This window comes from Canis lupus, chromosome 15, assembly GCF_048164855.1.
Source record: "Canis lupus baileyi chromosome 15, mCanLup2.hap1, whole genome shotgun sequence".
NCBI classification, from domain to species: Eukaryota; Metazoa; Chordata; class Mammalia; order Carnivora; family Canidae; genus Canis; species Canis lupus.
Genome location: NC_132852.1, coordinates 34,562,100 through 34,586,585, shown reverse-complemented (window position 1 = coordinate 34,586,585; position 24,486 = coordinate 34,562,100). Strand labels below are relative to the sequence as shown.

The 24,486-nt window shown below is 36.0% G+C and overlaps 1 protein-coding gene across 7 annotated transcripts in view; it reads left to right on the top strand.

The window, feature by feature from the left end:
• NSD3 (nuclear receptor binding SET domain protein 3) overlaps positions 1-24,486 on the top strand; it is a 123,803-nt gene that overhangs the window by 86,580 nt on the left and 12,737 nt on the right. For 4 of the 7 annotated variants that reach the window (XM_072776472.1, XM_072776475.1, XM_072776471.1 and 1 more), the window contains exons 13-19: positions 5,953-6,150; positions 6,639-6,812; positions 11,751-11,897; positions 15,242-15,425; positions 18,755-18,957; positions 19,655-19,767; positions 20,328-20,597. In XM_072776472.1, coding sequence (XP_072632573.1) covers positions 5,953-6,150; positions 6,639-6,812; positions 11,751-11,897; positions 15,242-15,425; positions 18,755-18,957; positions 19,655-19,767; positions 20,328-20,597 — 1,289 coding nt within the window. The remainder of the gene's footprint in view (positions 1-5,952; positions 6,151-6,638; positions 6,813-11,750; positions 11,898-15,241; positions 15,426-18,754; positions 18,958-19,654; positions 19,768-20,327; positions 20,598-24,486) is intronic. The other 3 variants (XM_072776476.1, XM_072776473.1, XM_072776477.1) reach the window with 2 other exon arrangements.

The following is a 24,486-nucleotide window of genomic DNA, read 5'->3' as shown; positions in this document are numbered from 1 at the left end:
TACTTTCACAAATGGTTAAAATGGTAAATTTTATGTTACATACTTTTAACCACAGCTTAAAATCAATTATTTTTTAATTTTTAAAAAGTTGCTTTTGAGGGCACCTGGGTGTCTGGGTGTCCCACTGTTGGTTTTGGCTCAGAACATGACCTTGGGGTCATGGTATCAGACCCTGTCAGGCTCCACACTCAGCATGAATCTGCCTGAGACTCTTTTCCCCTCCCTCCCGTCTGCCCCTCCCCCTGCTCACACACATACTCTCTAAAGTAAATTAATTAAAGTTTTTTAATTGCTTTTGATTTATTTATATCACATGAAAAATTAGTTTGAAACTAATTTGTTACCCTCCAACATGTTAGTAATAAAAACTTCATTTATGTTTAAGGTCATTTAGAAAGGTGTTTTTTTTTTTTTTTTTATCAAAAGATAGATACTTTGCATATAAAAATATTATAGGATACATGCCCAATAAATTCTTATACTATCACTTTTTATTGTTTAAGACAAATGTGATTTCTGGAGAGAAGGCACTTTAATTTGACCTTGTGAATAAAATATGTAATAATCAGGGTAACTTACTAATTATTATAAACAAAAACCATGTACTACTAAGAAGGGAGGGAATTAGAAACACTCATATCCTACGGCTCTAACCTTAAGTCTTTTTTTTTTTTTTTTTTTTTTTTTTTTTTTTTTTTTTTTTTTTTTTTTTTTTTAAATTTTTTTTATTTATTTATGATAGTCACAGAGAGAGAGAGAGAGAGAGAGGCAGAGACACAGGCAGAGGGAGAAGCAGGCTTCATGCACCGGGAGCCCGACGTGGGATTCGATCCCGGGTCTCCAGGATCGCGCCCTGGGCCAAAGGCAGGCGCCAAACCGCTGCGCCACCCAGGGATCCCTCTAACCTTAAGTCTTAAAGGAGTTTGATAGTTTGGCTAATAGTATAAGTGTCACTGGTTATAACAATTTTCATTTATATTAGACCTATTTTGATCATTATGTAAGTGAAAGCCTTTCTTTTTTTCATAAGACAATTTATGGATTTAGGCAAAGCTGTAAAGTCAAACCTCTTAACCTTTAAAATAATTTATTTTAATTTTTTAATTTCTAAAAATTATTTTTAAAACAATACTATTGCTTTCCTATCTACATGCATGTTAAAATATAATTTGAAATTAAATACAGCAAAACAACAACAACAAACCTTGCTGTACTTTTACAACAATGCCAGTTTAAAAAAAAATCACACACTTTTGAACATCATGGTTTTAAGTACTAATTTTAAGGCATTTTTATAATTCAGCCCATTTGCAAAGTTTAGGTACTTCCAAAATCAAATCTGTCTGTAAAAAGTCAAAACAAAAAACTATTCCATTTAAAAAAGTTATTCCATTTTTTTCTTTCAGATTTTCTATATTATAAGAAAAATGGGCAAAAGACTTGAACACTTTCCAAAAGATGATATCCCAGTAGTCACTTAAGATTCTGTATGTAAAATGAACACACAATGAACTCATATCCTAATAAAAGAGGCAGAAAATTACCCACAGAAAAGACAATTACCTTCAAAGAATAACAAAACAACAAAATTATTATAATTTGCAGTTCTGTGTTTACAACTGAACATCTTTTTCTGTATGTATCTCTGTTGACTCTCTTGTGAATGATACATTCTTGTTTTGTCCATTTGTATATTGTGGTAAAGGTGTTCTTAGCATTTAATATTTTAAAGGTATTTCTAATTACACAAATGGAATATAAGTATAATTCTATGAAAATATTGTAATTATAGGTCAACCATGTGTGTGTGCACATACATGTGTATGTAACATTTTTTTGTGTATTGTAACAAAAATGTATTAATTGTTCTGCAGCTTCCTTTTTTCACTATCTTGGAGCTCTTTTTTTTTTTTGTTTAATTCTTTTTTTAATTTTTTATTTATTTATGATAGTCACACACAGAGAGAGAGAGAGAGAGGCAGAGACATGGGCAGAGGGAGAAGCAGGCTCCATGCACTGGGAGCCCGATGTGGGATTCGATCCCGGGTATCCAGGATCGCGCCCTGGGCCAAAGACAGGCGCTAAACCGCTGTGCCACCCAGGGATCCCTGGAGCTCTTTTTATGTCAATTCTATTTAATTACTGCATAGTGTTCCATAGCATATATTATAGTTTAACGATTCTGTTGAAGGATGTTTGAATTGCTTTCAGTTTTTTGCAGTTACAAACAGTGCTTCAGCCAATATCCTTTTAAATGTACAAGTCTTCCCTAATGCAGACAGCAAATGCAGAATTTCTAGGTCACAGAAAGTGAATGTGCGATTATTGGATACTGCCATGTAGCCTTCTAAGGTAGTTTCTTCCAACCTAACTCCTACACAGTATGTAAGAGTACCTGTTTCCTATACCCCATCAACAGTTTATATCATCAAACTCTTTTTCTTATTTGATGAATTTTTAAATATTACTTGGGTTTAATTAGCATTTATCTGAGTATTAGTTGAGAAGTTGACAGTTCTTTTTTATATGCTTATTGGCTGTTTGCCTTTCTGCTTTCTGTAAGTCGCCTCTTCATATTCTGTCCACTTTATTTATTCATTCATTCAATCAGTCATTTTTAAGTAAGCCCTTTGCTCAATGTGGGGCTTAACCTTACCACTCCAAGATCAAGAGTAACAAACTCTACTGTCCAAGCCAGGAGATGCTCCTGCCAACTTTTATATCAGGCTGTTCTGCTTCTATATTTCTATATTGATTTGTAGTTTTTTTTTGTTTTGTTTTGTTTTTTTTTTTTAAGATTTTACTTATTTATTCATGAGAGATACAGAGAGAGGCAGAGACATACGCAGAGGGAGAAGCAGGTTCCATGCAGGGAGCTTGATGTGGGACTCGATCCTGGGACTCCAGGATCATGCTCTGGGCCAAAGGCAGGCACCAAACTGCTGAGCCACCCAGGCGCCCCTGATTTGTAGTTCTGTATATATCTTGTTCATATTGCATGTATTTTCTCCACATGTGAACTCTTTTTGTAACAAAACATAATCCTTTGTTCATCTTTGTTGCATATATTTTTCCACATCTGCCTTGTTCCTTCTTTTTATCCTTTTCTATAATTATTATTTCTAACTTTAAATGTTTGACAGATTGACCAGTGGAGGCCCTCTAAGCTTAAAGTTTTCTTTGTAGGGAGGTTTTTAATTATAGTTTCAATTTTTTTAATGCTTCATAGAATTATTCATATTTTCTGCTTATTTTTGTGTGTTGGTAATTATGCATTTCTAAGAATCTGTTCATGTCAATTTTCAAATTTATTAGCAAAAATATACTCAAATAGTTATAAGATTTATAGTGATGTACACTAGTTCTCATATTGTTAATATTGTTGCTTTTTCTTTTTTTGTCATTCTTGTCAGAGATACCAGTTTTATTAATCTTTTTCAAAAAAAAGAACTTTTGGGTTTTTTAATCCTCCCAATGTATATTAATTTCACTTCATTCTTAAAGAGTGCTTTCACTGGATATTGAATGGTGGCTTAGTAACAGTTTTCTTTCAGCCCTTTGAAAATAATATCCCACTGTGTCCTGGCTCCCATTTGTCCCTTGCTGTCAGCTCACAGTCTTATTGTTGCTTCTTTGGAGGTCATTGTCTTTTCTGTGGTTAATATTAATATTTTCTCTTTGTTCTTGGTTTACTACAGTTTGAATATGTAGCTGTAATTTTCTGTGTTTTGTATTCGGATTATGAGTTTTCATTGTGTGTCTGTTTTACATATGGAAATTGTTAAGTGACTAATGGAATCTGTCTTGTCTTTGGTAATTTATTTATTCTTGGTTGGGAAGACCTTCCACTCTCCAGTGTGTTGAAAAATTCTGTTCTGGGTTTTTTTATGGATTAATTTTATTATAGAATGAGAAGTGAAGATCTAAATTGTTTTTCCTGCCTTATCTCTAAACTGATGTTCAGTTATTCTAGCAAATCAATAATTCTAGCCAAATTTATTAAATAACCTTTTAAGCATTCCATGCTTGTGGGTTGGAAGAACATTGTTAAAATTTCTGTACTATACAAATCAGTCTACACATTTAATGCAAATCCCTATCAAAATACCATCAGCATTTTTCACAGAGCTAGAATAAACAATCCTAAAATTTGTATGGAATCACAAAAGACCCCAAATAGCCAAAGCAATGTTGGAAAAGAAAAACAAAACTGGAAGCATCACGATTCCAGATTTCAAGCTATATTACAAAGCTATAGTTATCAAGACAGTATGGTACTGGCACAAAAACAGAACACAGATCAGTGGAGCAGAATAGAGAACCCAGAAATGGACCCACAACTATATGGTCAACTAATCTTTGACAAAGTAGGAAAGAATATCCAAAAAAAGACCGTCTCTTCAACAAATGTTGTTGGGAAACCTGGACAGCCACATGCAGAAGAATGAAACTGGACCGCTTTCTTACACCATACACAAAAATGAATGCAAAATGGATGAAAGACCTGAATGTGAAACAGGAAGCCGTCAAAATCCTAGAGGAGAACATAGGCAGAAACCTCTTTGACCATAGCCATAGCAACTTCTTATTGGACACATTGCCAGAGGCAAGGAAAACAAAAGCAAAAATGAGCTATTGGGACTTCATCAAGGTAAAAAACTTCTGCACAGACAAGGAAACAACAAAACTAAAAGGCAATCTACAGAATGGGAGAAGGTATTTGCAAATGACATATCTGATAGAGAATTAGTATCCAAAATCTATAAAGAACTTCTCAAACTCAAAACCCAAAACAGTCCAGTTAATAAATGGGCATAAGACATGAATAGAAACTTTTCCAAAGAAGATATCCAGATGGCTAACAGACACATGAAAAGATGCTCAACATCATTCATCATCAGGGAAATGCAAATCAAAACCATGATGAGAAACCATGTCACATCTGTCAGAATGACTGAAATTAGCAACACAAGAAACAACGGGTGTTGGCAAGGACGCAGAGAAAGGGGAACCTTCTGGTAGGATGCAAACTGGTGCAGCCACTCTGGAGAACAGTTTGGAGGCTCCTTCAAAAGTTAAAAATAGAGCTACCCTACAGTCCAGCAATTGCACTACTAGGTATTTACCCAAAGGATAAAACAATACTGATTTGAAAGGATACATGCACCCCCGATGTTTATAGCAGCATTATCAACAATAGCCAAACTATGGAGAGAGCCCAAATGTCCATCAACTGATGAATGGATAAAGAAGATATGGGAAGGGTGTGTATGTGTGTATGTATTTATATATATAATATTTCTACTATATATACATATATATGTATAATAGAATATTATTCAGCCATCAAAAGAAATGAAACCTTGCCGTTTCCAATGAGGTGGATGAAACTAGAGTGTATTATGCTAAGTGAAATAAGTCAGAAAGATAAGAATGATATCTCACTCATGTGGAATTTAAGAAAACAGATGAACATATGGGAAGAGGAAAAGGAAAGAAAAAGGAGAGAGGGAAACAAGCCGTAAGTGACTCTTAACTATAGAGAACAAACTGAAGGATGATGGAGAGAGGTGGGTGGGAGATGGGCTAGATGAGTGGTGAGTATTAAAGAGGGCACTTGTGATGAGCACCAGGTGTCATATGTAAGTGATGAATCACTAAATTCCACTCCAGGAACCAGTATTGCACTGTATGTTAACTAAAATTCAAAATAAAAAATAAATTTAAACAAATAAATAACTTTTTAATTTAGCCATTTATTTTCAGTGCCTTTTTTTGCATGTGAAATTCTTATGTGTAATAGTAGAGTCTCTTTGGTGTCATTAGCTGCTTCTATTTAAAAAGAATATGCTTTAAAAAATAAAAAGAAAAAGAATATGTTTTAAAAAAATAAAAAAAGAATATGCTTTAATCAGATTTTATTTAATCTGTGTTCTTCAATCAATTTTTCAGGACAGCACCCATGTTTTTCATGTAAAGTGTCTGGTACAGATGTGAAGCGTTGCTCTGTTGGTGCTTGTGGGAAATTTTATCATGAAGCCTGTGTCCGCAAATTCCCCACTGCCATCTTTGAATCAAAAGGATTCCGTTGTCCCCAGCACTGTTGCTCTGCCTGTTCCATGGAAAAAGATATCTACAAAGCAAGTAAAGGTAAAACAGAACAAAAAAAAAAGGGGGGGGGGACTAAGGTTTTGGTTTTTTTTTTTTCAGTGCAGTAGCAAATAATAAGCACATTATTTTAAAGAATATTTGGTATTATACCTCCATGTATCTGTAGATATAACTGCACAGCCACAATTAATAGCATGATAAGTAGAGAATTGGTTCTAATTTAGATCATGAGAAGAAAATTCCATATATTCAAAATTACCCTTGAAAATTTGTTTCACGGGTGACATTGAGATCACCATCTCTCCGTCACTGGAGCAAACAAGTTTTTCTTTGAGTGATCTCTCGATGGGCACTGCATTAAGGATCCTGCACAGGAATGACAGAACCAAACATTGTGGAGAAAAATATTATCTTCAAATAACCACATCACATGAAACCCAAAAGAGCCCAGCTTCAAAAAACTTGTTTTATATCCAACTGATGTCTACTTATGTAGATTTTGTTTCTTCTGATTTGTCTTTAAACAGGTCGCATGATGCGATGTTTGAGATGTCCAGTAGCCTATCACTCTGGAGATGCTTGCATTGCTGCTGGCAGCATATTTATATCCTCCTACAATCTCATCTGTAGTAATCATTCCAAACGGAAAAGCAGTTCTTCCTCTGCCATAAATGTAGGCTTTTGTTTCGTTTGTGCAAGAGGTGAGTGTCAGTACTTTCTCTTTATGTCTTTGAGTTCATTGGCATATTTCCCCATCAAATAAGAGTTTCAGTAATATCCCTGAGAGATTGACATTTTCAGTAGTCCCTTTTATAATAGTAAACAGATTATTAGCATATTACTTCTCTAAATTAAGCTAATATCTGCATTTCTTTTAATAACTGAGAATTACTGACAAGTTCTTATTGTTCCTGTATGGAGCATCTAAAGATTCATCTGTTCTCTTCTGCAAACAGTTCTCATATTCAAAGTAAACTCTTCCCATGTCATATTCTTTAATCCAGAGTTTTCAACTAATTTGAGATATCACTTGGAAGACAAGATGAGCACATTTATGTTTTATTTTTTATTTTATTTTTTTTAAGATTTTATTTATTTATTCATAGACAGAGGCAGAGACACAGGCAGAGGGAGAAGCAGGCATCATACAGAGAGCCTGACGTGGGACTCTATCCAGGGTCTCCAGGATCACGCCCTGGGCTGCAGGCGGCACTAAACCGCTGCGCCATCGGGGCTGCCCACATTTATGTTTTAATTGTTTATGTTGTATTTTATCATGTTTTGGTCTGGCACTGAAGAAGGGCTGATGCGATACAGCCAAGGCAACATATGTGGTGATGGTAGCTAAGAGCCAGCAATACAAGCTTTCTTACTTGCCAGCTGTTGATATTTAAGTATGCCAAGAGATTGATCAAGTAAAAACATTATTGTGTCCCTGAGGGGTCAGTGAACTTCAGTTTGTGATAAATATGAAACAGAATTTCTTTAGTTGAATATACAGAGTATTCAGTTTTACAGCTGTATTATAATAAATAATAAAACAATTTTTAGTATTTGTTAAACATTTTAGAAATTAATATTCCCTAATTTGTTTTTTTTTAAATACAAGGGCTAAGTTTTCTGAACTTACCTTAGTATGAAATATTTGGAAGGACTCCATGGTGTATCAGGCCTATTAAATTATATTTAGACTACACTGAAGATAAGGTGTTTGGTTTGGTTTTGGTTTTATTTGGTTTTTGCTTTAGAAGATAGTTCTTTTAATTTGGTGAAAGTACTCAAGTATCTTTAAGCAGAATTTAGGTAATGTGACAGATCTTGAGTTGTTTTGGTTTTGTGTCTTTTGTTTTTAAAAAAATAACCAGAGGAGGTTGGCAGTAAAAAATTTAAGTAAATGGCAATCCTTCTTCTGGCAGCCAGCTGAGTCCTTGTATGTATAGCTTTCAGTTTGCCAGAGTTTGTGGTAAGCACTTGGGGCTCTCTGCCATTAGAGGAGAAGCATTGTGTCTTTCTTTACTAGAGCAATTACAACTGTATTCTGCTCTGAAACCTGGCCAGTACATGGAGGAATAGATCTGTAATGTTTTGTGCCACGTTATAACAAGTGGCAGAAAGGATTAAAATAGTCAAATAAAAAGTCACCCCTGGTGACATATTTGTGAAATGAAAATGAATAAAGACCTCATGATAAAAATATCTTGATTTTCATCACTATAATTGAGCATTATTGTCTTTTCCATCTCCCCACCTGCAAGGAAGTAATGATAGTATGGAAATAAATTATCAAATGAATGGCTAGCTTTAGATACTTTAAAGAGATGAGTGTCAGTGATAAGATGAAGTCTCTCTCGCTTTGTTAAATATTTTATTCTACCTTGTTAGGCGCTTAATGTTACTCGCTTTTACTAAGAGGGGTGTGTGTGTGTGTGTGTGCGTGCACTAGAGTGTGTAAACTGAGCCAACTTTTTTTTTTTTTTTTAAGATTTTATTTACTTATTTGATAGTGAGTGCTCACGCGCAAGTCGGGGGAAGGGGCAGAGGGAGAGGGAGAAGCAGACTCCCTGCTAAACAAGGAGCCTGACATAGGGCTGGATCTCAGGGCCCTGAGATCATGACCTGAGCCGAAGGCAGACTCTTAACTGACTGAGCCACCCACGCGCCCCTGAGCCAACATTTTAAATGTCAAGTTAATAACTATCATGTTGGCTTACATGGAGTACATTCTGAATCAAGTACCATCAGTATATTAACCACTACTTTCTTTTCATTCAGCAATTGGAAAACTTCTAAAATAGGTATTTTCAATGTAAGATAAGCAGAAAATGACCCATTATCAAGGAATCCAGTTTTATAGAGACTTTAACCATTTTAAGTTTAACTTAGATGCCTTGATTAAAAGATTGAAATAATGGAAATGAGGGAAAACTCATGTTTTACAGGATCTGTATTTGTATCTTACCAATTTGACAGATATCTGAAAGATAGACTGTATTTAAATACCTGTGTAATCAAGATTATTTAATTCCCAAATATTTTAACTCAAACTTTATGCAGTAAACACTTTCATTTTCCTTTTCAACATTTTACAGAAATTTATTCTAACTAGATCAGAAATTGGGATTTAAGCCTTAAGTCAATAGTTTACACAAGTAAATATTATGCGTTCTCTCATCAGTTTTTACAGAGGTCTCCTTTTTTTTTTAAGAGACCTTAAAAAAAGGTATAATTTATTTATTATAATAAATCCACGCATAAAAAAGGAGGCTTAGATTGAGTATGTTTTAGTATTAGAAAACTTTGTTTTGCTTTTGTTTCTTGCCTAATATGGGCCTTACAAAGGATTTTTCTCTTATTTCCTGGTTATTGGTTATTTAAAATTATTCAGCTCATTCTTAAGGACTGAATATCTAGAAATGTTTTTAGAAATGTTTCAAGATTTAGAGGAACATTGGTCCTCCCCTGATCCTTGTGATGCCACAGAAAATGTTCAGTCATATTTCAGTGTAGTATATATTATATAGGGTTTCCTTCCATCTGGGTGGGTGGGGGTAGAAGGGAGGGAGGAGGTATTGTAAAATAAAAGTTACTTAACATTCTCTGCCTTTCTTTGTAATGGTAATTTATAATGGAGAGGATAGATTAGGGCTTTTTTTAAAAATTTTAATAATAGCAAATTTTTTGTGTGTCTGTAAATCAAACTCTACTTAGATACACTATCTGAGTGAATTGTCAACAGTTGCCTTAAGGAGTTATTTTCCCCATTTTATATGGTTGGGAACACTGAAGCACAGATTATATCATTTACCTGAAGGTCACAAAAGTTGTTAAATAGATGGACTAACCTTTGTACCTAATCTTTCTCATTTCAAACCCCCTGTTTTTTACACTACACTGCTTCTTTCTATTAAATGTATGAAATTCATTTGACATTATATAACTTTTGTTAGATTTTTATGCTATTACAAATTAGCAATTTTAAGTTCCATTCTCTCCAGGTCGGAGATGTTTCTTGAATCTTTCTCAGTGTAGGGTAGCACCAAATGAGGATAACACCTATGGCAAAAAGTAAATGGTAACCCTTTTAAAAACAAAAGTCTTGCCTCTTCTCAAAATGATCTCTATGTAACTGCTGTCATGACCCCTTTTTTTTTTTTTAGTTTTTAGTTTTTTATTTATTTATGATAGTCACACAGAGAGAGAGAGAGAGAGGCAGAGACACAGGCAGAGGGAGAAGCAGGCTTCATGCACCAGGAGCCCGACGTGGGATTCGATCCCGGGTCTCCAGGATCGCGCCCTGGGCCAAAGGCAGGCGCTAAACCACTGCACCACCCAGGGATCCTTGTCATGATCCTTATTGTAAAGTACAGATCATTGTAAACTATCTAGTAGATGTCTAGAAATGTTCCCTGGCCTCACACTTCCCTAGGTTTAGGAGTAGCCTATAGTGAACTCAGCAAAGAGGGAATGAGATGGGAGGGAGAAGAGAAGTGGCTGTCACAAGTGGGTTAGAGCAGATCTTCTATTTCCCTCCAAACAGGATAACTGGATTGGTAGGTCAGAAGAACTGTCTTTATAAACCCTTAGGTTAGTAATCACTTTATATCATGGCAGGGAAAAAATGTAAATGGTTTGCATTACCTTAGTGAAGTTTAACAAATTATGGCTCCTTCAAAGCCACATATTTAGGGCAGCCCCGGTGGCGCAGCGGTTTAGCACCGCCTGCAGCCCAGGGCATGATCCTGGGGACCCTGGATCGAGTCCCACGTCGGGCTCTCTTTATGATGCCTGCTTCTCCCTCTGCCTCTCTCTCTCTCTGTCTCTATGAATAAATAAATAAATCTTTTAAAAAAAAAGCCATATATATATATTTTTTTAATTAAAGATTTCTATTTATTCATGAGAGACACACAGAGAGAGAGGCAGAGACATAGGCAGAGGAGAAGTAGGCTCTCCATGGGGAGCCAGATGTAGGACTCAATCCTAGGACCCCGGGGTCATGACTTGAGGCAAACGCAGACCTTCAACCACTGAGCCACCCAGGTGTCCTAAAACCATGTATTATATTGATAAAGAATAGCTTCATTGTCTGGCAGAGAAAGCTAGAATTTGTGTATAGCTCAAGATATGACTAGAGAAGAGGAGAGACTCAGTTCTGCCTTCTGGTACTACTTGATACATTGAAGGTAGATCAGTGTCTCTACCATGTCATATAAATAATTCTTATTTACTCTTAAGTGACATGTAATTTTGTTCTTTGGATTGTGATCTTAGTACTTCTAAATATTAGGGAATATAGCTTTGTCTTTCAAATGGGGTTTTAAGTATAACATCAAATGCCGTTTACATCTCCAAATTAACTTGCAGTTTTCTTCTGGGTGTGTCGGTTTTTATGGGATAAGGCACCGAGTAGTACAAACTCTCTTTAATAACTCTGGCAAGAAAAAAAAATAAATAAAAAATAAAGATAAAAAAATAACTCTGGCAAGAGTTTTCTGTCAGGTTTTTATTTTTCTTCATATTCTCTCCCCCACATGCAATTTATAGCACAGCTACATAATAGGTGTTGATTTATTTTTTTTCCCTCATGGAATCATGGGTAGTTTCATTGCAGCTCATCTCTTTCTGTTTGTTTCGTATAGGGCTGATAGTTCAGGACCATTCAGACCCCATGTTCAGTTCATATGCCTATAAGTCCCACTACCTACTGAATGAATCAAATCGTGCAGAGTTGATGAAATTACCTATGATTCCTTCTTCGTCAGCTTCCAAAAAGAAATGTGAGAAAGGTAATAATCAAAATAGTTTATCTCTTGCTTTTATTTTTGCATTTCCTTTTCTTTTTTTTTTTTTCTCTTTAAATGAAGGGGGGAAATGTATGCCTGTCAAGCACCATCTGTTACTTTTGGTAAATTCTACCTTGGTGGTTGTCACTGTGTCTTCATATGGCTGCAACATTATTAAAAAGGGCTTAAAATAATTCCATTATTGCAAATTTTTATACTTTTCTCTTTAAGTAAATTCTCACACATTCCGTATATCTGTGGATTATTAAAATTGCAAGCTAGGATTTTGCTTAATATAGAAAGATACTCTAAAGGCTCTTTCTTTTCTGCCTGACATAGAACTACCATTCACATCAGAAAAGAATAGACATGATATCAATCGTTATGAACTTTCAACTAAAAAACCAGGGTAGGTTATTAAAAGAGGGAAACAAAGATGTTGATACTTAAAATTTCGATTTTAAGATACATGTTATCCTTTTGTTTCTTAAATGTTTCTGTTAAGATGCTATGAAAATTAGTTGCCCTTCTCTTAGGAGACAGTAGGCAGCTGGGAAGATTAACCCAAATATTGGATATTGAAAGGCACAGACCAGCTCAGCTGAAAAATTGCTTATGGATAATTTATTCACAGAGAACCAAGAGCTAAGTGTATATTTATATTCTCCCAATTAATTTAATCTATAGAAGAAAACCATACGTTGTATTTAGCTTTACATAGCCTACTTGTAATAAACAGAAAAAAGTAATTTAACAGTACTATATTATTTGGGGAGTTATTGTCCCAGAAGATAAAATGAATAACCTGGAAGGTAAAGGCCCTTCCCTGTATACATTCCCATTATGATCTGGGGGCCAGGTTCAGAATGTTTAAAGGAAAACTAATCCATACTTAATATACTGGGCATATTTGAAATAAGGTATTTTTCCAATTTTTTTTTGTTGCCTGCTTAATATGTTTTTGCTCCTTGTCAAACATCTGAAGTGGCAACTCATGACTTAAAGAAAATACAACTAACTAAGCAGGGTGACTAGAACCTCTGGAGAAGTAAGTTGGAGAGAGTATTGGCTTGTTTGTTGGCTTGCTTGCTTGTTTGTTTTCAACTGAAGTCAGATGATGTCACCTGACTGGTGTAATACCACCTACTTTGAAAACAAAGATGGACAGAGGCGCCTGACTGACTCCATAATGCAGTAAAATGAGACTACCCGAGGTATTCATTTTAGGAAATGCCTTATTTCCTACTGGCACCTTTATAAAATTAGATTAATTCAATTGTTTCTTACTTTGTTTTCAGTACTCAGTATTGACCTTGACATGAATTGAAATTATTTTGAGCCCTCTGTTTGCTTAGCTTGAACCATATCTTACCTCTTCTTGCATCCTAAGGCAGTTTTCTTGTATAGCACCAAGGTGGATTGTTCATATTTTCATTTTTCTATTTTTCTTGTGTATTTTTTGTCAAAAAATTGTGATTATTTTCACTGACGATTCTGGGTCTGTATTTCCTCTGAAATAAGACTTAAAATTAAGGAGTATTCCATTACATTAAAAATGGCCAGGCTGACTTTTCCACATTGGCTCTAATAGTCACATGTCCTCTACAGTTGTTTGCAAAGACTGCTCCCCCTGCCAGTCATTCCTTTCTGATGGAGAAGTCAGTTATCTCATTTTACTTGAAACTTACAGAATTCCCTACATAGGCTAAGAGCACTCAGGCAGCTAATCTGCAGATTGGAGAATTGGAACAATGAATCCATACTGAGATCTGCAAAGGCAAAAATCTTACTGATTAAAGCAAAAGCTTTTAAGCAGAGGAAATATAGTAATTTATTTCATCACTGATTGTATATAGATTTTGTTTTTGTTTTTATGTTAATCAGTTAGAAATTTTAAAGTCTACAGGAAGAAAAGATTTTCTGGAACATTGATAGCAAACCTCAAAAGGTTGGAGCTGTGATTTCATAAAGTTGTGTAGAGGCTCTTAACCTTTTGCTTATGAGATTTTAAATATCAGTACATTCGTGGATTATAGACCTGATTTTCCAATAGAATTCATTTTTGCTTGCAATAAATGTCTTTATTATATTTCATCTTTAGTAATTAACATCCTTCTTTATGACGTATTGAAATACCTATTAGAAATACCTAATCTCCCCCCCCAAATCTCTTTTATTTCTTTGCATTTAAAAATATTCTTTTGTTTTGTTTGCTGCACTTGTTTTGGTCTTAATCCAGAGATCATTTTGTGTATTCCAAAGGAGAGGATTTTCCTAGGGAACTTGGAGAGGGATCTCCTTGTGTGTGGTACTTCATTCTACAGTGACATTTACTTAGTTTTATGCTATAAAGCAGTGGTTCTCTCAATATGAAGTCAGAAAAACTTATGTAAACAATTTTTGAACTATGTGTAATATTTCAGAAAATCTAACAGAATCACACACACATTTGCACAAAATAAGGCTGCATACATTTCTTTGTATTTGGCTATGATTTGAACAACTTAATATAAGACTAGTTTCATTATTGGGACCAGAAGCTCAATTGGCAGTCATATATTTCTCTGGTTAATAAAAACAGTATAAATTGTTACCTTTAACAGGGGTTTTGATTCTGTTTTTTGTTTTGTTTTGTTTTGGGTTTTTTTTGGTTTGAGGAGGGTTTTTTTTGGATAAAATATTCAAAAACATGGTTCCCCGAGGAAGGGAAAGGGGATCCTTGGTGATGAAAAAGTTGCAAACCACTGCTGTATAGCCTGTTTGACTTTCTTTATCTTTACTGGAAAGGGAAATGATAATGTAGTCACCAATTTGAGAAAGTAAAATCCTTTGCTTTTTTTTTTTTTTTTTGCATTCTTTTATGGAAAGAAAAAAGTACTGGTCAACCTATTGGCTATTTTCATTCTTGCTAATTTTATTATAAAGGGATTTAGTTAACTGTGGCATTGGATTAAAATACAAAGATGACCATTGCTTTCTTTCTTAGCTCTCAAGGAGAAAAGAAAGTAAGTTGCTACATATTTCTTTGAAAATCTGTTTTCAAATCTACTCAGTCTAAAGATTTTATGCATCTGTTTTGTTATCTGTTAAGAGTTTTAGCTGCCTGCTAAACATTTTAGAGGGGTAAAGACTACAGAAATGTTTTTCATAGTACTCAAAAGCTTCGAGTCTCTGGCCACTGCAGCCCTGGAAAGGGACTGAAGTAACTAAATTGTTCATTTGCTTTCTATTTTAATCCATCACTATAAACCTGACTCAGTCCCTTTACTTTCCCCAATTTGAATCAAAGTTAATGCACTTAAAAAATAACTTTCTCTTTTCTCTTTTTCTCTTTCCTCTTTTCTTAGTTATTAAGACTGTTTATTTGTTTCAAGGTGGAAGATTGCTCTGCTGTGAATCGTGCCCAGCTTCATTCCACCCGGAATGCCTAAGCATAGAAATGCCAGAAGGCTGCTGGAATTGTAATGACTGTAAAGCTGGCAAGAAACTACATTACAAGCAGATTGTTTGGGTCAAATTGGGAAATTACAGGCAAGTTTTTCCAAGGACAATGTTCAGACACAGGTTCATAATCTGTATACAAACTGGCTAGGAGATAGGTAGAACAGCACAGAGCTGCTATTTCCTTAAAAAAAGAAAGAGAAAAGAAACCTATTTTGAATTGGTTTTTAGAGGATTGGGAAGGTTAGTTGTTGGAATTATTTTTTGGATTGGTTGGTTGGCTTGTTTCTATGTTTTGAAAATTATACTAATGAACTATGTACTACTCGATTTTGGAATAAAAAGTCTTAATGTAGGTAGTAGGGAAGATGTTTTCTTTGTGTCCTAATACATTTATATTGATTTCTAATGAAATCAAGATTTTATATCCTGGCCGGAATAGTTCTCTTTGCCCATTTTAGTTCCTTGTTTGAAGCTTTAAACCGATTGCAAGGAGAGAGCTCTTTAGGATTTAAAGAGAAATTATTTCATTAAAAGGTTTTAGAGGCACCTGGGTGGGTTAGCAGATAAGCGCCTGCCTTCAGCCCAGGGCGTGATCCTGGAATCCGTAGATCAAGTCCCACATCAGTCTCCCTGCATGGAGCCTGCTTCTCTCTCTGTGTCTCTGCCTCTATGTGTGTCTTTCATGAATAAATATATAAAATCTTTGTTTAAAAAAAGAAAAAAGCTTTTAGATCTTAATAGAATAGTGTAAGAAGTATGTGTGATTGCCATTATTTTCCTAAAACTTTCTCCTTCTAAGAAGCCTGTCCTTAACAAACCTTTACTGAGCAAGGTTAGTGATATTTTTTAAAAACTGTACATTTTACAGGCATATATGTTTATCATTTTACTAAGAAAACAGATACTATTTAAGAGAGCACAATAGGGTCTGCTTTTCAATTAGAATACCGAGTTAAATATATTTCTATAGAATTTCAAACATACTGTAATTTTTTAGCAATAGCTATGTCATTTGTTTTAAATATGCTGCTTGCTTACCTATTTAACTTGAAAAATTTTGTTTTTAGCTGAAATAAGGGGCCTTGAGGTTGAGAAGCAGTCCCCCACACATACTATTTTTTTTAACATATGATAGAAAACCTTGAAGTCCCTCCCCCACCCCAAAATTTGGCAGTTAAATACATAAACAATTTTATATTATCTGGCAAAAGATACAAAGTTTTAAAAGGCAAATGTCAAACCAAACTAAAGTGTTTGCACTTCTAACAATAAAAGACAAATACCTTACCTAGAACAGTAGTAAAGGAGAGAGAGCCAGTTTGCTGAAGAATAGCAAATAGACAATAAACTCATAAAAAATGCTGAGCCTCACTAAAAATAACTGTATGTTAAAAAAGAAGAGTTTTTTTTTGTTTTTTTTCAATCAACAGATTGGCAAAGATATAAGACAATTTTTTGGCTAGAGAAGGCATACGGAAAGGAGTGCCCTCCCCCCCATAGAGCAGTCTGGCATTGCATATTAAGACTGTCTACCCTTTGACTTAGCACTTCCTCTTCGAGGAATTTAAGGAAAAAAAATTGGACAGGTAGGCAAAAGTATATTTATAAAGGTTTTCATTGCAGTATTATTTTTAATTGCAAAAATTTGAAATAACCCAAATGCCCAGTCAGTGAGGGATTTGTCAAATAAATAACAGTATATCCATATCCATAAGAGGATAATGCTGATCTCTGTAGTATATGAGATGATATTCACGGTATATAGTTGAGTTTAGAAGGCATGTTAGATAGCATATGCATTATCTTTCCATGTGTCTAAACAGTTTTAAAAAAATTATAGATCTAGATATGTTTTTCATACCCAGAAAGAAATATATCTAATGTTAATGTATGAGGCATAAGATGAAAAGGGAGGCATTTTCTATTTTTCTCTTATACATTTCTGCATTGTTTAATTTTTAAAAGAAACACACTGCTTTTTGTAATTAACAATCTATCTTTCTATCCCCCTCTTGCCTATGTTTTTAATTAATTTTTAAGATATACTGTAGAGTACCTTTGAGATGAAACATGTTCAAGTTCTGTACTATAAATCTGAAGTGTAATCATGCCTTGTTTATCTTTTGAATAATATAATTATTCACTAAGTAAATGGTTTTATCAGGCATCTGTAAAAGACTGAAAAAACTTAAGTTTTTGTATATTTACTCTTCATAGTGATTCTTTTATAAACTACCAAAAACTTAACCTTTCAATGTCTAACTTGCCCAGTTGTTGAAAACTATCAGATGTACCACACTGATTATTTAATGTAGTGATTCAGTCTGTGCACGAAACAATTATGTTTTCATTCCACCCCACATCCCACATTATTATGATGTAAGATGAATTAGATTCTGAAATACATACTAACATAAACCTAGTACATTTGACCAAAAGTACTTACGCTGGTTGATTAGAGAGAAGATGATGTGTATTTGAATGGAAGTGGTCGTTCTTCACAATAACATCGGTTTATTCTCAAAGGATTCCCTTGACTACTAGAAATAAGCTTTTATACCTTGAAAGACAATTTTAGTATTGAGAATGTCAAATTTGGGGAATCCCTGGGTGGCGCAGCGGTTTAGCGCCTGCCTTTGGCCTAGGGCGCGATCCTGGAGACCCGGGATCGAATCCCACGTCAGGCTCCCAGTGCATGGAGCCTGCTTCTCCCTCTGCCTCTCTCTCTCTCTCTCTCTCTCACTGTGTGCCTATCATAAATAAAAATGTTAAAAAATTTTTTAAAAAAAAGAATGTCAAATTTGGAGGAACACAGAACTTTTCTAGGATTGACATTATGTTTGGAATTGTACTGGTAAATTGTTAATTCTTTTTCTTTTTGTAAATTCTAATTCTTAAATTGGGTAGCAAGTTCATTGTTATTTTGTTATGCTTTATAACTTGTATGCTTGTGATATATATTCCTTTATATCAAATATTAATTTTTTGAAAGATTTTATTTATTTATTAATGAGAGACAGAGAGAGGCAGAGACACAAGCAGAGGGAGAAGCAGGCTCCCTCAGGGAACCTGATGTGGACCCCAGGATCACGCCCCCAGCCCAAGGCAGGCGCTAAATCACTGAGCCACCCGGGCTGCCCTCAAGTATTAATTTTTAAAGAAAAAACTAGATTGGGTGCTTCGAGTATAGTTTGCTTAGTCTGTATTCACTGTCTCATTAATTCACTAATCAGTATGTTTTTAAATGATGTGTGATTTGAGCAGGATTAAAGATAAACAAGGTATTTTGTATCCTTAGAATCTGAAAGAAAATTGCAAAGGACAAAACCTTTTTCTCCCACCCCGCCTCCTGCTAGCCATGGTAAGAACAGTATGATTTGTCCATTCTCTTGATCTAAAATCACTTCTGTTTTCAGATGGTGGCCAGCAGAGATCTGCAATCCCAGGTCTGTGCCACTGAACATCCAGGGCCTTAAACATGACTTGGGGGATTTCCCAGTGTTCTTCTTTGGTTCTCATGACTACTACTGGGTACACCAGGGCAGAGTGTTCCCTTATGTTGAAGGAGACAAAAGCTTTGCTGAGGGACAGACTAGTATTAACAAGACCTTCAAAAAAGGTAAGTGGTATGATGTTTACAGTGGCTCAAAACTAAGACTTCTGACTTACGTATGACATGGTTCTGGTATTAGAGAACTTTCACCGGGTGTTATGATCCAGCATCCATAAGTATCCAGTCACGTTAGAGCCACATTTTATCCAGTTAGAAAAGTACATTTGAGTATGGTAGACTCTGCCATCTGTTGAAAGGAGTTTCTTCATTGATCTTTCTACAAACATAGAGATTATTTTGGAAATAGCCTTCTTAAGCGAAGCCCCTTTGCCACAGAAGAGTAGTAAAAGCTTCTCAAGAAGAGATTTAACTGTTTTTACAAAAAGTTTCCAGGAAGTTTGGCTTTCTGGGTAAGAGTATAATGAATTTAAATCTAGTACAACGTAAAAAGGTGGGGTGGGGTGGTTGGTTGGTGTGTTATTTTGGTTTTTTGTTTTTGCTTTACTTGGAAGCGTCTCATTATTGAAGTAGGGCCTCTTCAGCAGCTTGCACAGAGTACAGCACTGAGCCAGAAATGAGTTATGTCCTATTTGAGTTACCCTGTCCTGGTGAAAAACAGTCATTTCCAGAATAATTTCAAAATTTCAAAGAAAAAAAGCTCAGGCCAGATTTAGGGCATTGGGAAGGCAATGTAAAACTGTTCTCCTAACAGTTTTTGTTTGTTTTTTCGGTATTTATGTACTTTGTTTGGTCTTATTGGCAGCACTGGAAGAAGCTGCAAAGCGTTTCCAGGAATTGAAAGCACAAAGAGAAAGCAGAGAAGCGCTAGAGATTGAAAAAAACTCAAGAAAACCTCCTCCTTACAAACACATCAAAGTGAGTTTCTGCCCATGAAAACATTAGTATTTAACAGGCAAGAGGAAATGCATCACTCTTAAGTCATTAGAAGGCACTTTTTGACTTAGGAAAACTTTTGCCAGATATCACCTAGTCTTCTATAGAACAAACTGAGAGCTTTTGTTGGAAGCATAAAATGAGTGCCATGGCTGCTGTGCTATGGGATCTTTGATAAGCCCTCTCGTACCTAGGAGCAACATGTTCCGTGTGAAATCCTGGTCTTCCCTACCAGGCTGTGCAGCCAAATGAGACTATAAGTGTTTGGCTCCCCTTCTTCCAGAAAGCCCTCAGTTGTATTCGTTATGAAATTCCCATCAACTAGTAGAAGAAATACACAGGATAAATAAGGGAGAAATTTCATCAGACTTCGATATTTCTGTCCACTAAGGAGAGACGATTTTATTCTTAGTTTATTCATGGGGAAATGGAAGTCAAGATATAAAGAGCCTTTCTCAGAGTCGTACCACAATGCAGTAGCAGAGCCAGAAATTACATGGATATGTCTAATGTTCCTCTTATTTTGTGGCTTTGTTTTATAGGCTAACAAAGTAATAGGAAAGGTACAGATCCATGTTGCAGACCTGTCAGAGATTCCCCGCTGCAACTGCAAGCCAGCTGATGAAAACCCCTGTGGCTTGGAGTCAGAGTGCCTGAATAGAATGTTGCAGTATGAGTGCCACCCGCAGGTGTGCCCTGCTGGAGAGCGTTGCCAGAACCAGTGCTTTACAAAGAGGCTCTACCCTGATGCAGAAATCATCAAAACAGAGCGAAGAGGCTGGGGCCTCAGGACCAAAAGGAGCATTAAGAAGGTAGCATGGGGTGAGGGCCTGGGGGGTGGTGAGACAGACCAGGGCCTGTGCCTCTTAGCAGATGCTTCATCTTCTCTTAGGGATAAAATACATAGGAATTCAAGGCAAAATTTTGAAACTTCTCAAGGTGAAAGTTTGGCACTTCTCGAGCAAAGCAGAAGTGGTAGGAAAAGGCAGTAATAAAATATACATAGTCTTTGGGTGTCCTGTGATCAGTCAGAAAAAGGAGAAAGGACATTGGTCATTTTCTATTTGAAATATTTTTTACCCTTTAAGCAAAAGAGCATAAAAGGTTTAGCAGAGTCAAAAGAGTGCAAAGGTCAGAATGTACTGGGATGGGAACTAGCAAAAAACTGCAGGACTTCATGCCCACATCACAGTTCTTTGACCGAGTCACTAACAACCCAAGCCTCAGTTTCATCTGCGCTCTTGAGCACACATGGTAATCCCTCTTCTACATATTTAAAAGGATTGCTGCCAGTCTCAAATTATATTATATATGCAAAAGCAACTGGCAAAAGTTGAAGTCTTTGACACTTATAAATTATCTGCATTCTTATACTTTGTTTTTTTTTTTTTAATTTTTATTTATTTATGATAGTCACAGAGAGAGAAAGAGAGAGAGGCAGAGACACAGGCAGAGGGAGAAGCAGGCTCAATGCACCGGGAGCCCGATGTGGGATTCGATCCTGGGTCTCCAGGATCGCGCCCTGGGCCAAAGGCAGGCGCCAAACTGCTGCGCCACCCAGGGATCCCCATTCTTATACTTTGAAGCAGTTTCTCCAAGCAGTCTCTTTGTAGAAAAAATTTTTAATGCGAATACCTCAAAGAAAAATGAAAATCCTACTGTTTAAACAGTGGCCCTCAAACTTCAGAGATCCTGGGAATCTCCTGGGATCCTTACCAAAAACAGTGTCTTAGTGAAATATGTGGGACAGGCCTGAACAGTGTGCATTTTAAAACCAGGTCCCCAGCCCACGCGCACTCCCACCCTTCCCCCTGGTTACCTAGTGCCCACAGAGAGGCTTTCACTGAGGGAAGGTAGGTCTGGTGGGCATTTAAAGCTATTCTTGACATTTTTGCACCTGTAAAAAAAAATAAAATAAAATAAAAATCACCTTTGCAATTAAAAAGTACCATATAATGTAGGAAAGAGAATCAAACAATACAAAAAAAGATAATAAAGAGTAAAATTCCTCATTTCTTCAGTCCGGGGTCTCCTCACCAAGGATGACCATTGTTAAGAGGGTATCATGTAGCCTTTCATAGCTTTTTCTACACAGTTATAAATGTAAATGTGTATTTAAATACATATTCTGAAATTCAATACTTATAGGGTTTTTAAAAACATAAATATGATACATATTATTTTGTCCCACTTCATATATCATAAATACACCTTCATGACAATACATAGATTCCTCCTCATTCTTTGTAACAGTCCTATTGTATCCTATAGTAAAATGTACCATAACTTATTTCACCTATTTTCTAATAAATTTACATATATATTTAATTCTGTAATGAACATTCTTGGTCATCTATCTTCATGCATGCATTTTTTTTTTTTAAATTTCATTTATTTGAGAAAGAGAGAACAGGAGCAGGACAAGAGGCAGGAGAGGGAGAAGCAGACTCCATGCTGAGCAGGGAGCCCCGTGCAGCCCATCCCAGGACCCTGAGATCATGACCTGAGCCAAAGGCAGATGCTTAACTGACTGAGCCAGCTGGGCTCCCCTCCAGGCATCCATTTCTTCTTCTTTTTTTTTTTTTTTTTAATTTTTATTTATTTATGATAGTCACACAGAGAGAGAGACAGAGAGGCAGAGACATAGGCAGAGGGAGAAGTAGGCTCCATGCACCGGGAGCCCGATGTGGGATTCGATCCTGGGTCTCCAGGATCGTGCCTTGGGCCAAAGGCAGGCGCTAAACCGCTGCGCCACCCAGGGATCCCCCAGGCATCCATTTCTATAGGTTAGATTGCTTAAGGTAAAACTCAGTCTTTAAGCACGTGTTTGTGAAGTTGCCTTTGTGTGCCAGGTACTACTCTGGGCATTTGGAAAAACAGTGTTAAACAAGACACCTTTGTGAGTCTGCTAGAGACAGACAATAAACAGGTATATAATGTTGAATACCACTAAAATGGTGCAAAGAACAATAATGTGATCAAAGGGGACGGCTGGTGACAGGGATTGTTATTTTAAACTGCTTGGTTGAGGAGGGCTGAAGAGTTGCCATTTGACATGAACATGAGGGAGAAAACCATGCAGGTATGTAAGGGAGCATAACATTTCAGACTGAAGAGGAAGCAAGGACAGAGCTTTAGCATGCTCCAGGAAAGGAGGAGAGCCAGGACACCTGGAGGAGGAGGAGGAGACAGGGATGGTGGGTAGGTAGGAGAGGGAAGGGGTGGGGGCTAGATCTCATGCAGCCTTAGAGGCCACAGGAGTGAGGCTTCTGGAAGATTTTAGTGGGAAGTGACTTGACCTGACCTGGTGTGCTCATTTTCTGTTGCTGCTTAACAATAATACTACAAATTTAGGAACTTAAAATGTGACACACATTTTATTTTCTCACAATTTCTGGGGGTCAGGAGACAGGCACTGCATGGCTGAGCCCTCTACTTAGGGTCTCACAAGGTTTCAGTTGAGATGTTGCCCAGGGCTAGATTCTCATTCTTGTGCCTTAAGTGGAGAAGGATGATCCACTTTCCAGATTACATGGCTGTTGGCAGAATTCTACTCTTTGCACTTGTAGGTCTGAGAGCTTCAGGTGTTTTTTGTTTCGTGGGGCTCAAACTCATGATCCCGAGATCACTTCCAACTGAGCCAGCCAGGTGCCCCTAGAGTGTAACATTTTTGATGTTATTTTAATGCCATGCATATCACGTATACAAATTTTTGCCTCTGACTTCATGGGAGTTTTAGGGACTATCCTGAAATCTATCCAGCTTAATATCATGTTAACATCTTTTAATAGTAATTGCATTTATTTTAAAATGTATTCTAAAAATAAAAATAAAAAAATAAAAATAAAATGTATTCTAATTTATTAATTGATACAATCAAGAGAAAAGAAAGTATAGCCAGGATGTTCTGCCCATTAGCTCTTAAGAAATTGCTAATGTAAAACAGTTGGTCTCTTACAAAATAGTTTTAAGTATATATTCCTGAAATGCAAAATCATAAAGACTTAGTAGCAACATGGAAAAGATTTTTGGTACATTGAGGGGACAGGAGCCAAATATGAAATTGATTGTCCACAGCCAGTTCTCTTCTTTTCACACGTAACAGATTCCTGAAAATGTGTGCCAGAACCAAAAAAGAAACTTATAAAAAATTTTTAAAATATATATTAAATGCTGAATTACACCCTCCTTTTTTTGCTGTAGTCCTTAAGGACAGATTTCTAGCATTTTAAAACGTTTTTCTTGGTTATTTTTGTTGACAATTGAATTCACAGTTAATTGGTATTTTTGTTTTTATTTTTTGGGGGGGTTTTATTTGAAGATTTTATTTTTTTAAGTGATCTCTCCACCCAGTGTGGGGCTCAAACTCTCAACCCCGAAATCAAAAGTCCCATGCTCTACTGACTGAGCCAGCCAGGCACCCCACAGTTAATGGCTTTAAGTCCAGTTAGCAACTCTTTGAAGCTGAAGTTTGTCACCTTTAGGACATATGAAATATTTCTTTTACAAAATAGCTAGGAATATTTATTTACCATGGTATCAAATGTATGAGACTTGCACTCTTCTGTTTGATATCAGCACTTTAACTTTCCTGTATTGGCTCATTTTCATAGAACAGTAAATATAAGCCATAAGACATGATACTCAGGCTTTTACAGACACAGAACCATTTCTTCAAGTGAAATCTTACCTTGAATCCCA